Here is a 19655-nt window from a genome sequence, read left to right as displayed (position 1 = left end):
GGGTTCCAACCCTGGTCCAGGAAGATTCCACATGTGAAGAAGAAACTAAGCCCGTGCACCACAACTGCTGCAGCCCGCATGCCCTAGAGCCAGTGCTCCGCAACAAGAGAAGCCACCGCAATGAGAAGCCTGCACACTGCCATGAAGAGGAGTGCCTGCTCACCGCAACTAGAGAAAAACCCGTGCGCACAAACAAAGACCCAATGCAGCTATTAAAAAAATAAATAACAATTTTCAAAAAGAAGCAGTGAATGTTGCTGTATAAGAATAACTCAAGGGTCCATCAACAGATGAACAGATCAGCAAGATGTGCTATATCCTTGTGATAAAATATTAGCCTTAAACAGGAATGACATTCATACACTATCCCAGGGATGAACCTCAAAAACATTAAGCAAAGGCGAAGAACATTATGCTAAGTGATACAAAACACAAAAGGACAAATATTGTATGACTCAAGGTATACAAAATACCTAAAGATGGCCAATTCATTGAGACAGAAAATAGATTAAAGGTTACCAGTGGCAGAGAGTGGGAAATGGGAGTTATTGCTTGTGGGTACGGAATTTTTTTTGAGATGATGGAAAACTTTTTCAGATAGATAGTGGGGATGGTTGCATGAACTGTGAGTGTACTTTTTTCTTGTTGTACACCTTCCACATATACAGTGCTTTCTGTCAATTATATCTCAATAAAACTGGAATAAAAAAAAAAAAAAAAAACCCAGGCCATTCCTCGAAAACATGTTGGTCACCTTTAGGAGGAAGGTGGCTCCATCTCCTGGAATCTGTACACTTTTTGGTCCCCAGGTCCTTAAGCCTCTGTCACACTCTCTACCTCATGCGACCTTCTCTTTAATCCCATGACATCCCCAGCTTCACCTCTTGTTGGCAAATCTGAGGCCCACAGAGCATGAACCTTGTATCTTAGGTCTCACAGTTCATTTGTGGCCATCAGGCTGAGAACCCAGACGTGGTCTGAAGACTTCCACCCACATCTTCAGGCTGTCCTGGCTGCCTGGGGCTCCAGGAGGCAGCAGATGCTGCAGGACTAGCCGGGCGCCTGGTCTGTGGGCAGGCCCTGCCCTCTCACTCACCTTGAGGATCTCCACTTTGCGGAATGAGAGTCCCTGGGGGAAGCTCAGGGTGACCTGGACCCAGTAAGCATCTTCTGCTGTGTTCCTCAGTGTCAGCCTCACAGAGAGGCTGGCAGAGGGGGTCAGACGCAGGATTTTGGATCTGAGGGGAAATCAGGGCAAAGTTATGGGAGTCCATGAAAGAAATAGGATCAGAGGTGGAGGCTTTCAGAACTGAGGGATCCGATAGGCCAGAAAAAAGAAACATAGCAAAATATGCTCCTATGCACAGGCTTTAAGTTTTGCCATCTCCTCTATGCCTGATAGGAGGGCTGCAATGAACCAGCATTTCTCAGAGGAGGAATCTAAGGCCCAGATGACAAATAAGAGTCAGTGTCCATGGGGGTCTTCTGACCGTCACTTCATACAAATACTACTTCTTTTCTTTTAAAAAATACTTACATATTTATTTATTTTTGGCTGCATCAGGTCTTGGTTGTGGAATGCCGGCTTAGTTGCCCTGAGGCATGAGAGATCTTAGTTCCCTAACCAGGGACTGAACCCGGATTCTTAACCACTGGACCACCAGGGAAATCCACCCTGTGTTCCTTCTATAACCAGGAGCTGCCTTGGGAAAACATTGGGTGAAACAGGAGGGCCAGGCGGTGGGAAGCCTTACAGACCTTATGTCGGAGAAGGCCAGCTTCAGGTCTGCCTCACAATTCTTGTCCTCTCCGCAGTTCTTCTCAAAAGGAATCTGAAAGGCCAAGAAGAAAGGACCTGGAGGCTCAGGTCCCCACACCCAGGAGGGCTGGCCCCCGCCTCTCTGTCTGCCCCTCTGCCCCTCTTACCTCCTTGGTCTCCAAGTGTGGTGAGGGTTTCAGGATGGGCGGGATGTCCCTGTCCAGCTGAGCATGGAGGAGTGGGAGACAGGGAAGGTGGTTGAGGCAGCAGAACTGACAGAGGAGAGCTGCGGCGGCTCAGAGCCGGGGCTCAGCTGGGGCGGGGGGTGTGGTTGCATCCCTCCCAGGAGCCAAAGCCTTCCCAGTGTGGGCCCCAACCTCCCAACTCAGCCCGAGGCCGTCTGTGCCACCCTCCTCTGGAGGCAGCTCCTTGAGGGAGGCTCAGCACGTGTGCCCACTTCCCATCCTGGCCAGGAGATCTGGGCCTTGACCATGCACTCCCCTAGCTTCCCCCAGCCCAACTTCTCTGCTTGCAGGAACACCTGGCTGCACAGCATCTAGGCTCTTCTGCTGGGGAATAGCTCTTCCTGTGGTTCTTTTCTGTGAGTCCCACTTCCCTTCTAGAATAGCTCTCCAGCTCTTATCAGATCAAGGCCAGTTTTTTCAATGTTTCTAGAATTTCTGCTTGGGACCAGACTCCCACGTGCATGCGTGCTCAATCACTTCAGTCTTATCCGACTCTCTGCAACCCTATGAACTGAAGCCCTCCAAGCTCCTCTGTCCACGGGATTCTCCAGGCAAGAATACTGGAGTGGGTTGCTATTTCGTCCTTCAAGGGATCTTCCCAACCCAGGGATCAAACCCGAGCCTCTTACATCTCCTGCATTGGCCACCTGGGAAGCCCCCAGACCCCCCCACACCAGAGAACAAAACAGACACCCTGCCCTTCCTCCCAATCTGGTGAGAGAAAGGGCCAGGCATCCTCAAGCGTGAGGGTGGGACAAGTACAGGATGTGTCTAGAGGGCCTAGAAGGGGACTCTCCCATGCCTGGAGATGAGGGAAGCTTCCTGAAGGGACGGCATCACAACTGAAATATTATAAAGGATGAGGAGGAGGGAGCCAGGTGAAGAGGATGGAGAGAGAGTAAGAAAGAACAATTTACACCGAGACCAAGGCAAGAGAGACTGCCTGTGTAAGGTGTAAGGAGCAGAGAGGTCCTCAGACGGCTGGGGTGCCACCTGTCAGGAGGTGTCCAGATGCAGGGTCCAGATTCCCCCTGGCCTTGCAATTCATATTAGGCAGTGGAGGGTAATGGGGTCACAGAAATATTTTATGGGTGATCATCTGTATGTTCTAGAGAAGACTCCAGCCTCCTCGACTTCCGAGCCACCTGCCAAGCAGCCTCTGACTCTTCCTTAAAGGCAGGGATCCTGGCATTCTGTGCTGAGAGCTTTCACCTACCCTCAACATTCACACACAAATTATTCCCACCACCCACCAGAAACTACAGTCGGTCCCCAAAGGGGCATCGAGGGCCTCTGTCTTGCTCAGTTGTCCTGACAGAAGCTAAGCCCACCTTCCCATTGTCTCCAAAATTAAAACCATGCCTCTCCTCCCCACAAAGTCCACTCATTCTGGGAGATCCAGAACCAGTGACAGTTCCCCCAGGAAGCCTTTTTTGACAACTGTGACCTCAGGTCTCTTTTTAACCCTGAGTTGCCGCCCCACACAGTTTGCCTTTTTTTTTTTTTAACTAGTACCTGTGGGAGAAACTGCTGGCTGTCCCTATACATCCTGAGTGCGTGGCAGGTTGGGGAGTGGGACACTGGCAAAAACCACAAGAGAGTCGCCATGCTTAGCAGTCACCATGCTCCAGCTCTGAAGGGGCCTCACAATGCTGGGACTCACTTCAGAGAACAGACAGTCCCGGAGTAAGACAGAACCTGCTTGTGCCGGGGGGAAAAAAATCCAGGGATTTTGGCTGGTGGCTCAGTGGTGAAGAATCTGCTGCCAGTGCAGGAGACAAGGGTTCGGTCCCTGGTCCGGGAAGATCCCCCAGGCTTTGGAGCAACTAAGCCACAACTATTGAGCCTGTGCTCTAGAGCTTGGGAGCCACAGCTGCTGAGGCCCACGTGCCTGCGCCCTGGAGCCCATGCTCTGCAGCGAGAGAAGCCACTGCAAAGAGAAGCCTGAGTACCACAGCTAGAGAGTAGCCCCCACTCGCTGCAATTGGAGTGAAGCCTGTGCAGTGGCAAAGACCCAGCACAGCCATAAATAAAAAAAATAAACAGCTTTGGCTGGGTCTGTAATCAACCAAGAATATTCCTTAAAAAAAAAAAAAATCCTCATCTTCAGGGTTCCAGGCCCAGGTTCCTTCCATCAGACCCTGCTCCCTTCCAACAGAAGCTAAACCAGTGGCTGAGTGTCAAGGATTTCAGAAGAGGAAACCAGGCTGGGCAGGGAGCATGCGATCAGGTAGACAAAGATAGACAGGGTTTTCCTCTTCTTTTACATAACAAGGGCACCCCAGTGAGGCTCTGCAGGAACCACCTGCCCTCAGTGGAGTACCCTTTGGCAAGGCTGATCAAGGTGTCCTGTTCTTCCACAGATAAGGGATGGTCCTGGGCCTTCTGGTGTTCTTTCCCTGTAATTTGCATCTCTCAGAAATTTGCCTCCTGTTAGAAGCCTAATGGGGTTTCCCAGGTGGCCCTGGGGTAAAGAATTTGCCTGCCAATGCAAGAGACCCTGGAAGAGGAAATGGCAACCCACTTCAATATTCTGGCCTGGGAAATCCCATGGACAGAGGAGCCTGGCAGATTATACAGTCCATAGCATTGCAGAGTCAGATACAACTGAGCAAGAGAAGCCTAATGAAGTCTGAAGCTAATGCACTGAGGGACTGGGAGAAGATTCACAGAAGAGGCCATGCCCTGGGCAGTCCATCCATTATTTCTTCCTCTTGAGAGCCCCTAGAGACTCTCCCCGCTCTGGTCCCCATCTTGTCAACCCGTTTTCCAAATGTCTTTTAAGTACAAAACTCCTATAGACTCCTTCCTGCATATTTCATTTCTATTGCTTGAATCCAATATAATACAATCCTGCCAAATCGAATTTCTATTCTCCCCTGTTTATTATCAATTCCCCCAACTCATCTGTTCTTACCGCCCTTGGGTCCCTCGGTGTCCCTTCTTCCTCCCAGAGAGAGTAACTTAGGGAGACGTTGATGGGAGAGATGAGATCTTGAATGCATATCTGAGGACAATAAGAATACACCCCTTGTCACGAGTTTAACCTTCACCACACTTCCAGTGAAAGACACACCTTGTCCGTACTTTATAAATGATGGAATTTCAGCAGCTAGTTGTCTGAGAACTTACCAAGGGAATATGTTTACTACACATCGGGTGTTTGTGAAATGCCTGACTTGCTTTTCTGTCAGTGTTCATCCGTCAGCCCCAATTTGAAGGCGGATATCAGCCTCAACCATGGTGCTTTTCCTCCTTGAGTCCTAACAGAAGCCCCCAGATCTTTGTCAAACTCGTCTAGGCAACAACTATCAAAGTTTGCACAAAGAAAAAATACTCTGGAATAACCAGAATATCTTAGGTCCTTGAGAACAGGAGTGGGTCTTAGTCTTTTTAAAAAATTAATTAATTTGGACACCTTGGGTCTTAGTCATAGCACCCAGGATCTTTAGCTGTGGCATGTAGGATCTTAGTTCCTGGACCAGGGATTGAATCTGCGTCCCCTGCATTGCAAGAGGGATTCTTTTTTTTTAATTTATTTAATTGTGCACTTTATTTCTATTATTTTTAAAATTTTTTATTGAATGATAATTGCTTTACAGAATTTTGTTGTTTTCTGTCAAACCTCAACATGAATCAGCCATAGGTATACATATATCCCCCTCCCTTTTGAACCTCCCTCCCATCTCCCACCCCCATCCCTCCCCTCTAGATTGGTACAGAGCCTCTGTTTGAGTTTCCTGAGCCATACAGCAAATTCCTGTTGGCTATCTATTTTATATACGGTAGTATAAGTTCCCATGTTACTCTTTCCATACATCTCACCCTCTCCTCCCCTTTCCCCTGTCCATAAGTCTATTTTCTATGTCTGTTTCTCCAATGCTGCCCTGTAAATAAATTCTTCAGTACCATTTTTCTAGATTCTGTATATATGTGTTAGAATATGATATTTATCTTTTTCTTTCTGACTCACTTCACTCTGTATAATAGGTTCTAGGTTCATCCACCTCATCAGAACTGACATGTGTTCCTTTTTGTGGCTGAGTAATATTCCATTGTGTATATGTACCACAACTTCTTTATCCATTCATCTGTCGATGGGCATCTAGGCTGCTTCCATGTTCTAGCTATTGTAAATAGTGCTGCAATAAACAATGGGATACATGTTTCTCTTTCAGGGTATATGCCTTCAACGGTGATTCTTAACCACTGGACCACGAGGGAAGTCCAGAGTCTTGGTCTTTTATGTTATTATTAATACCAGTGCCTGACACTTTCAGTTCAGTCAGTCAGTTCAGTCGCCCAGTCGTGTCCGACTCTTTGCGACCCCATGAATCGCAGCATGCCAGGCCTCCCTATCCATCACCAACTCCCAGAGTTCACCCAGACTCACGTCCATCGACTCAGTGATGCCATCCAGCCATCTCATCCTCTGTCGTCCCCTTCTCCTCCTGTCCCCAATCCCTCCCAGCATCAGAGTCTTTTCCAATGAGTCAACTCTTCGCATAAGGTGGCCAAAGTACTGGAGTTTCAGCTTTAGCATCATTCCTTCCAAAGAAATCCCTGACACTTTAGAGACATTCAAATTGCACTTAGGTAACATTTCCCCCAACTTGAAGAGGTAGGTGTCATTATCCTCAAATTATACACAAGGAAAATGAGGTGTAAAAAGGTGACACGTTTCCCTAAGGACCAGAACTAGTGAGTGAACCCAGACCCTTCCAACTCCCAAGCCTAAAGTCTTTCCATGATGTCACAATGCCTCTTCTGTGGCTAATTTCTGTTTAAAATGTCTAAATTCTATGGTGGGGATTTGCAGTATGAGACAGACAAGCTCTGAATGAAGTAAGATTGTGAGCTGATAATTGTTGAAACCAGGAGACGGATATTTGGGATTTCATTGAACTATTTTTTCTACTTTTGTATGTCCAAAATTTCCCTTAGTAAAAAACTAAAATCAAACTTACACACCAATTTTATACTCAGTCTCTTATGAAATACTTAAGAGACCAGGATAAAATTTAGTATCAATCCTATTTCACACAGGATGGTAGTCAGCAAACTGAATTTGGATATTTTAGCAGTTATTTAAACTAATAACTTAAAAAAATTCTTTTGGGGATGGATGCTAATAATAAATGACCATGTATACCTGGAAAATAGTGACACACCACCATGCCTGAATATTCCATAGGCCTACATATTCTGTAGCCATTAAAAATAATCTGGGGATTTCTCTGGCAGTCCAGTGGTTAAGACTCTGAGCTTCCAATGCTGGGGGTAAGAGTTTGATCCCTGATTGATTGGGGAACTAAGATCCCATATGCTGCTCCGTGTGGCTTCCCCCCAAAATCAATAAATCTGAAAGCTAGACTGAAGCATTGATATACAATATGTGAAAAGAGTATGGGAAAAACGGTAAGCATTTTACAGTTGCAGTCATGTTAAAAATGCCTGTGGACGTGGATTAAGGACTCTAAGACAGCATGCTGAAGGTATAGTTACTACTATGGTACAAAGAGGAAATGGTAGGACTGAGAGATCAAGGTGACCTGTGACCCTCGCTGGACAATGATGGAGCTGAGCCTGGCACCGGGACTGCCTCCCGCGGCGGTCAGCTCATCCACCCCTCCCCTGCCCCAAGCAGCCTTGCCGGCTCCTTACCGGGAAGTGGAACCAGAACACAAAGCAGGACTTGACAGGGGTGACAGCTGTGTTCCCGATGAGTTTGTGTTTCCCTCCTGGGAACAAGCCCCGGCTTCGGGTCCGATGGCCATCCAGCTGCAGAGTGTAAGTGAGGTTGGCAACCAGGTGCCCTGGGCAGAGTGGAAAGGCAAGAGGTGAGTGGTGGCGGATCCTGGGGCCAGGGGCTGGGATTGGGGGCCACCTGGAGGACAGCACTGACCTTGGAAGGTGGAGATGAGAGACTTGACCTGGAAACAGACTGTGAGGTTAACGCCTTCCTTCTTCTGGTTGCTGGTGGAATAGGAGCACTCGACTTCATGCACTGGGATCTCGGCCGGGGAGAAGGACACGCTTGTGATGATGTCCACCACAGGCCGGGAGCTGCAGGGCAGGAAACAATCAACACTCTCCCTTGGCTTCAGCTGCCACCCACAATCAGACCTGGGGCTCCAGCAGAATCCAGAGGATTCCCTTCCCTACTGCAGACCTCATTGTCACTGTCTCTTTGCAACAACAATAATAATGATCATTCATTAGGGCTCCCCGTAATGATAATTCATCCTACCAGCCTTCCGACCTATTTTCCATACAGAAGAGTGAGTTTCTAAAGAAAGAAGTCACGGAAATCCCTGGCCTCAGTGGTTACGGCGCCAAGCTTTCACTGCCAAGGGCCCAGGTTTGATCCCTGGTGGGGGAACTAAGCTATTGTACTACTTCAGTGCCAATAATCTTGCAAGGATGCCCCATGATATTCAGAGTAAAAACCAAACTTTTCACTGTCTGTGTCATACCACCTGCCTCTCCAGTTTTACCACCTACCACACTGACCCTCTTTCAGTTCCTTATACACATCATAGTTTATTTTTTTTTAGTAATTTTTAAAATATCTTGGCCCAACTTATTTATTTATTTTTACATTGTGGCCTCAAGGCATGTGGGATCTTAGTTCCCCAACCAGGAATCAAACCTGTATCCCTTGAAGTGGAAGCTTGGATTCTTAACCACTGGACCACCAGAAAAGTCTTGACATGTTATACTTTTGCCTGCCTTATAGCCTTGGCACCTCCTGGGCTTTCGACATAGAAAGCTCCTATCCCAGATTTCTGCAAGCCTGGCTCTTTCTTATCTTTCAAGTCCCAGCTCCTCAAACAGGCCCTTCTTGGCCATCCAACCTACCGTAGTTCTCCCCTGCTATTCTGTCTCACAGAACCCTGTTCATGGCCCTAGTGGCACTTACCACAATTGTAGTTACCTATTTACTTTAATTTTTTATTATACGTTCCCCTCCACCCCATACACCCTGCAGTCCATGCCTGCTTCAGTACTGAAGACAGCAGGTGCATCAAGTATTTAGCATGACGTCATTCACTAGGTGACATTACATGAGGCTTCCAGTGACTCTGAAACATGCGTCAGGCAGGAAATGCCATTACCATTTCAAAGATGACTAAAACCTTGAGGTCCTGAGAAGCTAAGTGACTGGGGTAAGATGACCCAAGAAGTCAGTAACTGTCTTTGACTTGAACCCAAATTACCAGGTTCTAAAGCTATCTAATTTTCAAGAAAATTAGAGATACCAAGGGAACATTTCATGCAAAGCTGGGCTCGATAAAGGACAGAAATGGTATGGACCTAACAGAAGCAGAAGATATTAAGAAGAGGTGGCAAGAATACACAGAAGAACTGTACAAAAAAGATCTTCAGGACCCAGACAATCACGATGGTGTGATCACTGACCTAGAGCCAGACATCCTGGAATGTGAAGTCAAGTGGGCCTTAGAAAGCATCACTATGAACAAAGCTAGTGGAGGTGATGGAATTCCAGTTGAGCTATTTCAAGTCCTGAAAGATGATGCTGTGAAAGTGCTGCACTCAATATACCAGCAAATTTGGAAAACTCAGCAGTGGCCACAGGACTGGAAAAGGTCAATTTTCATTCCAATCCCAAAGAAAGGCAATGCCAAAGAATGCTCAAACTACCGCACAATTGCACTCATCTCACATGCTAGTAAAGTAATGCTCAAAATTCTCCAAGCCAGGCTTCAGCAATACGTGAACCGTGAACTTCCAGATGTTCAAGCTGGTTTTAGAAAAGGCAGAGGAACCAGAGATCAAATTGCCAACATCTGCTGGATCATGGAAAAAGCAAGAGAGTTCCAGAAAAACATCTATTTCTGCTTTATTGACTATGCCAAAGCCTTTGACTGTGTGGATCACAATAAACTGTGGAAAATTCTGAAAGAGATGGGAATACCAGACCATTTGACCTGCCTCTTGAGAAATCTGTATACAGGTCAAGAAGCAACAGTTAGAACTGGACATGGAACAACAGACTGGTTCCAAATAGGAAAAGGAGTTCGTCAAGGCTGTATATTGTCACCCTGCTTATTTAACTTATATGCAGAGTACATCATGAGAAACGCTGGGCTGGAAGAAACACAAGCTGGAATCAAGATTGCTGGGAGAAATATCAATAACTTCAGATATGCAGATGACACCACCCTTATGGCAGAAAGTGAAGAGGAACTCAAAAGCCTCTTGATGAAAGTGAAAGTGGAGAGTGAAAAAGTTGGCTTAAAGCTCAACATTCAGAAAACTAGGATCATGGCATCCGGTCCCATCACTTCATGGGAAATAGATGGGGAAACAGTGGAAACAGTGTCAGACTTTATTTTTTGGGGCTCCAAAATCACTGCAGATGGTGACTGCAGCCATGAAATTAAAAGATGCTTACTCCTTGGAAGGAAAGTTAATGACCAACCTAGATAGCATATTCAAAAGCAGAGACATTACTTTGCCAACAAAGGTTCGTCTAGTCAAGGCTATGGTTTTTCCTGTGGTCATGTATGGATGTGAGAGTTGGACTGTGAAGAAAGCTGAGCACCGAAGAATTGATGCTTGAACTGTGGTGTTGGAGAAGACTCTTGAGAGTCCCTTGGACTGCAAGGAGATCCAACCAGTCCATTCTGAAGGAGATCAGCCCTGGGATTTCTTTGGAGGGAATGATGCTAAAGCTGAAACTCCAGTACTTTGGTCACCTCATGCGAAGGGTTGATTCATTGGAAAAGACTCTATGCTGGGAGGGATTGGGGGCAGGAGGAGAAGGGGACGACAGAGGATGAGATGGCTGGATGGCATCACCAACTCGATGGATGTGAGTCTGAGTAAACTCCGGGAGTTGGTGATGGACAGGGAGGCCTGGTGTGCTGGGATTCATGGGGTCGCAAATAGTCAGACATGACTGAGCGACTGAACTGAACTGAACTGAAAGCTATCACATGCTTCAGTAGGAGGTTTCAGTGTCAGACAGTTGTTGTTGTTTAGCCACTAAGTTGTGTCCAATTCTTTGAGACTCCATGGACTGCAGCCCACCAGGCTCCTCTTTCCATGGGATTTTCCAGGCAAGAATACTGGAGTGGGTTGCCATTTCCTTCTCCAGGGGATCTTCCCAACCCAGGGATCAAACCCGCGTCTCCTGTACTGGCAAGTGCATTCTTTACCACTGAGCCACCAGGGAAGCCGGTATCAGACAGACTTCAGTTCAAACCCCAATCTGTCACTGAACAGCAGCTGTGTAATCTGGAGTAAGACACGAAGCCAGTATAGAAGGAGAGCCAGGTTCACAGGGTTGGGCTGAAGACCAAATGCGCTGATGGTGATAGCATTTAGCATGACGCCTACTACACCACAACTGCTCAAAAGATGAGAGCTGCAACTATCCCCAGGTAGGACTCAGGAGGCCCATCTTACCTGAGCACGATCACCTGGCCCTCAGCCCCCACAGCCACATCTGCCAGGCCATCCCCGCCGAGGTCCTTCACCCCGTGGATGGAGCGTCCAAACCATTGAATTCCTGAGAACATCTGGGTCCCTTCTATCCGCTGAAGCCAAGAAAGAAATTCATGCAAGCTAGCGGAGAGGACGGGCAGAAGGGTGGGAAGAGCTGGACTGGGGATCACGATAGGGGTTTGAAAGCTTCCAGGGGCCTGGGAATGGGTTTTGATTGGCAGATCTGGATCATCACCTGACTGGGCCGGGGGCTCAGCCCCCCTTGTTGCCCATTGAAGATGTACACGGCCCCCTGCTCCTCCAGAGGGGCTCCCACAGCCACGTCTGTCAGCTCATCCCCGTTGATGTCTGTCAGGGCAGCGATGGCAGCTCCAAATCGCCCAAGGGGGTAGCCGGTCTCCCCCTGCAGCTCTGAGACCATTTGGAACTCCAGCTGGGAAGGAGCAAGGCGACAGGTTCCGCCTCAGTCACTCAGCAAGCTTTCACAGGGTAAGGCACCGGATCTGGAGTGTGTGTGCTTGCTTCAGTCCTGTCCGACTCTTTGCAAACCCGTGGAACGTAGCCTACCAGGCTCCTCTGCCCATGGGATTCTCCGGGCATGAATACTGGAGTGGGGTGCCATTTCCTTCTCCACTGGACAGGAAGAACACTACAGAAATACTGGGTGTGGTCCTTTCCAGAACCGGAACAGTGCCGTCACATCAACCTGGGTTCAAGTTCCCCGCTCCGCCTTTTTTATTTGGCAGAGGTCTAACTGCTGGACCACCAGCAAACTCCCCGCCCTTGCTGTTGGTGTGACTTTGTGCCTTTGGAAAGTTGCTCAACTTTGCTGAGCTGCGACATTTCCATTCATAAAGCTCAGAGTGTCCCAGAAAGTGATTATGAGACTCAAACGAGGTATCCTACATATAAAAAGTTTGGCACTGGGCCTGGCACACATTTCAGCCATCCCTGCATACTAGCTATTGTTTGTCATTGTTCTAAAGATCTGATTAACACAGGGTCAGACAGGACACTTTCAGAATAACTGAGACCTGAGAAAGCCTGGGAGTCTCTTTTTCGCACATTCTGTGCTTAGCGTTCTGGTCCCCACCTGTATTTTCTGGTAGATAAACACCCGGCCTCCTCTCTGCTCCCCATAGTACAGGGGGGCTGCAATCAGCAACAGCTCCGTCTCCCCATCTCTGTCCACGTCAACGCCACACAACTCGCCACCAAAATAAGAGCCAACCTGCAAGGAGAGGAAAACGTTTGAGGAAGAAATCCAGAGCCTTTCTCATCAGCTGCACCATATCCATCCTACTCCAAGCCCTCAAATAAAGGTGCAAGTCCTGGATCCTGAGACAAGCTGGGACCCGCGACACCTCGGGCTTCAGTGTTGCAATGCTTGCACCTGCACACATCTCTTTGTATTTTATACAAAGAAACTGTGTGAGACTAAATATAACTTTGTATGTGCCTGCAGTTAGGTCAAATTCTGGACCAATGATACAAAGAGACCAAAAAACCTAACTGCAGCTTTTGAAGAGCCTGGAGCAAAAACAGGGGGTTGGGAGCAAAAGCAGGGTAATGCGCATGCCCCCTGCACCCAACACCACCTAAGGAGTGGGCAAACCACCTAAGTCAGCCCTCTAGCCAGACCCCTGGATGCATCCCTACCCTCACCTCATAGAAGGAGCAAGTCTGCCCTCTCTCGGGGAGCAAGCCTGCAAGGGAACCTGTTGTTCTTGATCTGCCCTGCTGCATCAAGGACCCCAAAAAGCCACGCCTGAGTTTCTTGTCTGGCCTCTGATCAGTTTCAATTGATGAAGGAGGCCAAGTAACAATCCAACTTAGAGCCCATATGAATTTAGACAAGCAGGGTTCTTTTTGTTTGTTTGTTTAGTTGTGGCCCATGGGCTTAGTTGCTCTACTGCATGTGGGATCTTTCCAGACCAGGGATCAAACCCATGTCCCCCTGCATTGACAGACGGATTCTAATCCACTGTACCGCCAAAGAGTCCAAATTGGGTTCTTAAATTGGCAAGAAAGTGAAAGTGTTATTCGCTCAGTCGTGTCCAACTCTTTGCTACCCCATGAACTGTAGTCTGCCAGGCTCTGCTGTCCTGGGATTTCCTAGGCAAGGATACTGGAGTGGTTAGCCATTACCTTCTCCAAGGGATCTTCCCGACTCAGGGATCGAACCTGAGTCTCCTGCATTGCAGGCAGATTCTTCACCATCTGGGCCACCAGTTCAGTTCAGTTGCTCAATCATGTCCAACTCTGCCACCCCATGGACTGCAGCATGCCAGGCTTCCCTGTCCATCACCAACTCCAGGAGCTCACTCAAACTCATGTCCATTGAGTCGGTGATGCCATCCAACCATCTCATCCTCTGTCGTCCCTTTCTCCTCCTGCCTTCAATCTTTCCCAGCATCAGGGTCTTTTCCAATGAATCAGTTCTTTGAATCAGGTGGCCAAAGTATTGGAGTTTCACCTTCAGCATCAGTCCTTCCAATGAATGTTGAGGATTGATTTCCTTTAGGATGGACTGGTTGGATCTCCTTGTGGTCCAAGGGACTCTCAAGAGTTCTCCAACACCACAGTTCAAAAGCATCAATGTTTCGGTGCTCAGCTTTCTTTATAGTCCAACTCTCACATCCATACATGACTACTGGAAAAACCATAGCTTAGACTAGATGGACCTTTGTTGGCAAAGTAATGTCTCTGCTTTTTAATATGCTGTCTAGTTTGGTCATAGCTTTTCTTCCAAGGAGCAAGTGTCTTTTAATTTCATGGCTGAAGTCACCATCTGCAGTGATTTTGGAGCTCCCATACCCCCCAAAAAGTCTCTTGCTGTTTCCATTGTTTCCCCATCTATTTGCCATGAAGTGATGGGACTAGATGATCAGCCACCAAGGAAGCGCCTAAATTGGCAAGAGGGGATGACAAAACACCCCAGAGGCTTTGTGGGGAACAAATGTGACAGTGATTGGCACAGGGCCAGCACACAACAGGTGAATGAGTGTTCGGAAGACAACAGAGAGCATGATTAGTATCACGCCAGCCCCTTATTGACTGAGGCCACTGCAGCCATGCTTACCTGGATCCCATCTATTTCCTGGATCTGGCTCCAGGGTCCTCCTCTCTTTGGCTGTTGGAACAGCAGCACCCGCCCGACATGCTGGTATCTGGGGGCTCCAGTGGCCAGCAATGACATGGTCCCTCGGGAGGGCAGCCAGGTCACCGTGTAACCTGAGGAGAGAGAGAGGGAGGGGCTTGGAGTCAGGAACACAAGGGCTGCTGAAAGAAGGTAAACCCCACGGGAAAAGGTGGAGGCGATCCTGGGAAGCTGGGTTAGCGGGAAAGATGCACGGAAATCATCAGAAGACCTTCTCCTGAGAAGAGCAGCCATGTGCTCCGAGGGGTACAAATCCTGGCTGCTGCTGCTGCTAAGTTGCTTCAGTCGTGTCCGACTCTGTGCGACCCCATAGACGGCAGCCCACCAGGCTCCCCCGTCCCTGGGATTCTCCAGGCAAGAACACTGGAGTGGGTTGCCATTTCCTTCTCCAATGCATGAAAGTGAAAACTGAAAGGGTGCCGGGGTCCAGCCCCGGCTGATCCAGGGTATTCGAAAGAGAGACGGCCTAGGCGACTATTTATATGCTAATTAGATATATAAAGAGTAATAGAATGAGGATAGCTCAGTAGGAAAATTCAGTGGAGAAGAGGCTGAGTAGCTTGGTTTATGCGGAAAATCAATATAACCCGTGACACCAGGTTAGCTCTGACCACGGAGGCCGCAGGCGCCCTCTCGAATAGCGGAAGGTGCCCCACCTTAGACACCTTCTTGAGTGGGTCTTAGAAGCCCAGGCAAATAAATGGTCGCAGAGGATATCCGCGCTCCAGATGGAGACTTCAGCCAGAAGTTAAAGGGAAGAATGACATGGGGAGACCAAGCGTTGGTGAGCAAGGCCCATAGCTTTATTTTTAACAGGGGCTTATATACCCTAAGTTACACATAGAGGATAATAGGGGATGCAAAGTCAGCAGTTTTTGATCCTTATCAAAAACCAGGGTTTCTTTCCTGCAAATTTATCGTATACAAATGGTTTAGGTGATTTACATCATCTTCTGGCCAGAAGGCCTATTAACATTTTATGACTCTTGACAAGGACTTATCAACAAAGACTTATTTTCTCTAAGAGTAATTATTTTAAGGTTTGGCGCCATCTTCTGAAGATAAAATTGCATTCCTATAGGGCGGATGTATAATGGGTTTACAACAAAGGAAAGAATTTATTACCTTAAGGGTCTAAAGTTACTAACACCAAGGCCACTACTTATTTTTTCTATATACCAACTATATTAATTAATACACATTCAAGGATACAATTCAGGGGATGTGAAAACTTGGCAACAAGCATTGGCTCATCAATGAAATCCTTTACTAGTTTATTCTGACAGTTTCTAACTCTCTGAGAGGCTCTAAGCTATTTGAATATCTTAAGCTTCCCGTGCCTCTCGAGGCTGGGAGACTGTAAACAATCGTATGCATAGCTGTGGGAGTCCGGGTAAACTTGTTAGGCGAGTTAGAGCGCCATCTGAGGGGTTTGGATTTAAACACTCCTAATTGCCCAGGAACTTTATTAATTGGAGCTGTAAGTTAACTCTTTGACAGAGAGAGCGAGATGGTGGTGGGGGACAGCCCCCAGTAAAGTCAGAGGTGAGAGCACAAAGCAATAAAGTAGGCAGACTCTGGTTTTGGGGGGGTAGATGCTCGAGAATATCCGGGGGACTCCTGAGGCTCGATCCCGCCTTTGCGTATGCCGAGCCTCCTTCCTCATGACCTTTGTCACGAGTGGAATGATACAGATCTAGATATATCCTGTTGGCTTTGTTTCTCTGGAGAATGCTGACTGATAAAATAATATACATTTGTGTATATTACTGTTTACATATATATGTGTATATATGTGCTGCTGCTGCTGCTAAGTCGCTTCAGTCGTGTCCGACTCTGTGCGACCCCATAGACGGCAGCCCACCAGGCTTCCCCATTCCTGGGATTCTCTAGGCAAGAACACTGGAGTGGGTTGCCATTTCCTTCTCCAGTGCATGAAAGTGAAAAGTGAAAGTGAAGTCGCTCAATCGTGTCCGACTCTAGCGACCCCATGGACTGCAGCCTACCAGGCTCCTCCATCCATGGGATTTTCTAGGCAAAAGTACTGGAGAGAGATAAATCAAAAGTGGCCAATGTTGAGTGAAGTTGCTCAGTCGTGTCCGACTCTTTGTGACCCCATGGACTGTAGCCCACCAGGCTCCTCCATCCATGGGATTCTCCAGGCAAGAATACTGGAGTGGGGTGCCATTTCTGATAAATTAAGGTGAAGAGTATATGGGTGTTCACTGTACTGTTAACTTTTCTCGAAAGTTTGAAAATTTTTTTCATAAAAATTTAATAGAAAAGATTGAAATGAAAAGATTATACAAATCAATCAGCCTGGAGATGTAGCCTAATAAAAATGCTGACATGTAAACATAAAGAGTTGGAGTGACAGAGAATGAGATGGTTGGATGGCATCACTGATTCAAAGGACATGAGTCTGAGCAAACTCTGGGAGATGGTGAAGGCCAGGGAAGCTTGGCATGCTGCAGTCCACAGGGTCCCAAAGAGTCAGACACAACTGAGCGACTGAACAACAAACACAAAGAGTAGTGATTGTACAGCACAGAGAATATAGCCAATATTTCATAATAACCATAAATGGAGCATAATCTATAAAAATTTGAATCACCATCTTGTATACCTGAAACTAATATATTATTGTAAGTCAACCATACCTCAAGGAAAAAAAAAAAAGCAGGTGACATGAAAATATTTCCTGCTTCAAAGTATCATGGAGGTTATCTTCATACTTCACAGCTTCTGTGGCGAGGTTTCCTGCTCTCTGTTCCTACTGACAAAATGCTGGAGCAAGTGCTGCAGGAAATTAGATCAGGGATTGTGTGAGAGCCAAGAGCCAGCTTATAGGAATGCTCTGAAGATGGCTCACTAACTCAACTTGACCTTCTTTGCTTATTTTATTAAATTAATTTGTGTTGGAGTATAGTTGATTTACAATGTTGTGTTAGTTTCACGTATATAGCAAACTGATTCATATACATATATCCACTCTTTTTTAGATTCTTTTCCCATAGAGGCCATTACAGAGTATCCAGTAGAGTTCCCTGGGCTATATACTGTATGTACTTTTATTTTATATATAGTAATGTGTATATGTCATTCCCGATCTCTCAGTTTATCTCTTCCCTGCATGACCTTCTTTGCTTAGAGCAATTCAAAGTGGGTGAGACAAAGAGATGTCTGAGATTCTATAGCCCAGGAGAGGAACGGTGAAGAGGCCAAACCACTCTCCTGGTTTCTTCATGTATATTCCTGAAGCACAGGGATTAAGAACTTGATCTCTGAAATTAGAGAGACGAAGTTTTAATGCAAGTGTGACTTCTTCCTGGCTGTATAATCTTGAGTAAATTACTTCCTTTTTTCTGAGCCTCAGTTTTCTCATTAAAAAAAAAAATGAGACAGTACCAATCTTACAGGGTTGTTTTGAAGATTAAATAAGATCGTGGATGTAAGATGCTTGGCACCATGCTAGTGAAACATAAACTAAGATCTGAAGGATAGTAACATAGCAGGCAATCAAGAATATATTTACTTCTACATATATATAAACACACACACAGACCTCTATGTGTGTGTGTGTGTGTGTGGGGTGTGTGTGTGTATTATGGGGTGGGTGCCTAACTACAGATTCAACTTTGGCATTATTTCTTCTTATTTAGGGAGCCACCTTGCCAACTATTTTACAGTAGAGTTGTCCTTAGATATCCGCAGTGGATTGGTTCTAGGACTTGCCCCAATACCAAAATTCACAGATGCTCAAAGTCCTACAATTGGCCCTCGATATCCCCGACTTTCAAATCTGTGGCTTCAACCAATCTTGGATCATAAACATGGAACCCGCAGCTTCAGAGAGCCAGCTGGATACTGAAGCACAAAAAACCTCTTTGAAGGCAGCAGTGTAGATGTTGTAGGGTTAGTGAAGTGGTTACCAACCACAGACCCCGGGTTCCACCTACTAGCTCTGTGACCCTGGACAAGTTATTTAAAGTCCCCTGGGCTGGGGACTTTCCTGGTGGTCCAGTGGTTAAGAATCGCCTTTCAGTGCAGAGGATGTGGGTTCAACCCCTGGTCGGGGTACTAAGGTGCAACTCCACCCATTTGCTGCAGCTAGTGAGCTTACGTGCTCTAGAGCCCAGGCACCACAGTTCGAGAAAGCCCTCGTGCTGTTGAAGACTCAGCGCAGCCAAAATAAAGAAATAAATAGTCTCCTGGGCTCAGTTTCTTCATTTGTAAAATAGAGATGATAAAAATACCTACTTACAGGGTTGCTGGGAAGATAAAATGAGGTCAAAGAAGTTAATAGGTGTCATGCACTCAGAACAGCGCCTGGTGCATAATACTTGCACCAAAAAAGAATGTGTGCGTGCTAAGTCGCTTCAGTCATGTCTGACTCTTTGCAACCCCGTGGACTGTAGCCCACCAGGTTTCTCTGTCCATGGGATTCTCCAGGCAAGAATATTGGAGTGAGTTGCCATGCCTGCCTCCAGGAGATCTTCCTGAACCAGGGATCAAACCGGCATCTCCTGTAGCTCCTGCATTTCAAGCAGATTCTTTACCACTGAGCCACTGGGGAAGCCTTCACAAAAAAAGAATACTTGTCCCAAATACTTGTCAAAAAAAGAAAAGGAAAAAAATCACTTGGGGCAGTCCCCCTTAGAAGGGTAGATATGTGATGAATAGCACCAATTTTCCCGAGGAAAGTATTTAACAAGATCTTTGTGTTCTGAGAGTTGAATAATAGTCTTTGTGTACTGAGCCCACCCCTAGGCAAGGGTCACTGGTGAGGAAGGGAGGAAGGTGTTGGTTCTAGATCTATGAGGAGGTCATCTATCTGAAGCAGTCTATTGCTTCTATCTGAAGCTATCTATCAGAAGCAGTCCTATCGCAGGGCTCTTGAAGTCAGTTTATGCCTTGAGACTGGTTGAACATGAACTAGAAGGGCTATAACCCTGAGTGAAGGACAAGATCTCTCTGTTCCTGAGACTGGCATCACCTTGGATGAGCAGCATCCCCA

General features: G+C 46.9%; 1 protein-coding gene across 1 annotated transcript in view; it reads right to left on the bottom strand.

Moving 5' to 3' along the window:
- Positions 1-19655, bottom strand: part of ITGAL (integrin subunit alpha L) — a 48481-nt gene that overhangs the window by 9127 nt on the left and 19699 nt on the right. Inside the window, exons 12-21 of the mRNA XM_061401678.1 lie at positions 14561-14712; positions 12572-12709; positions 11714-11911; positions 11440-11570; positions 7910-8070; positions 7669-7820; positions 4922-5011; positions 1927-1983; positions 1759-1832; positions 1097-1238 (exon numbers count right to left, since the gene is read on the bottom strand). Coding sequence (XP_061257662.1) covers positions 1097-1238; positions 1759-1832; positions 1927-1983; positions 4922-5011; positions 7669-7820; positions 7910-8070; positions 11440-11570; positions 11714-11911; positions 12572-12709; positions 14561-14712 — 1295 coding nt within the window. The remainder of the gene's footprint in view (positions 1-1096; positions 1239-1758; positions 1833-1926; positions 1984-4921; positions 5012-7668; positions 7821-7909; positions 8071-11439; positions 11571-11713; positions 11912-12571; positions 12710-14560; positions 14713-19655) is intronic.

The sequence above is a fragment of the Bos javanicus genome, chromosome 25 (genome assembly GCF_032452875.1).
Source record: "Bos javanicus breed banteng chromosome 25, ARS-OSU_banteng_1.0, whole genome shotgun sequence".
Taxonomy (NCBI): Eukaryota; Metazoa; Chordata; class Mammalia; order Artiodactyla; family Bovidae; genus Bos; species Bos javanicus.
Note: the sequence above shows the minus strand (reverse complement) of the source record. Positions and strands in the feature narration are given on the sequence as shown.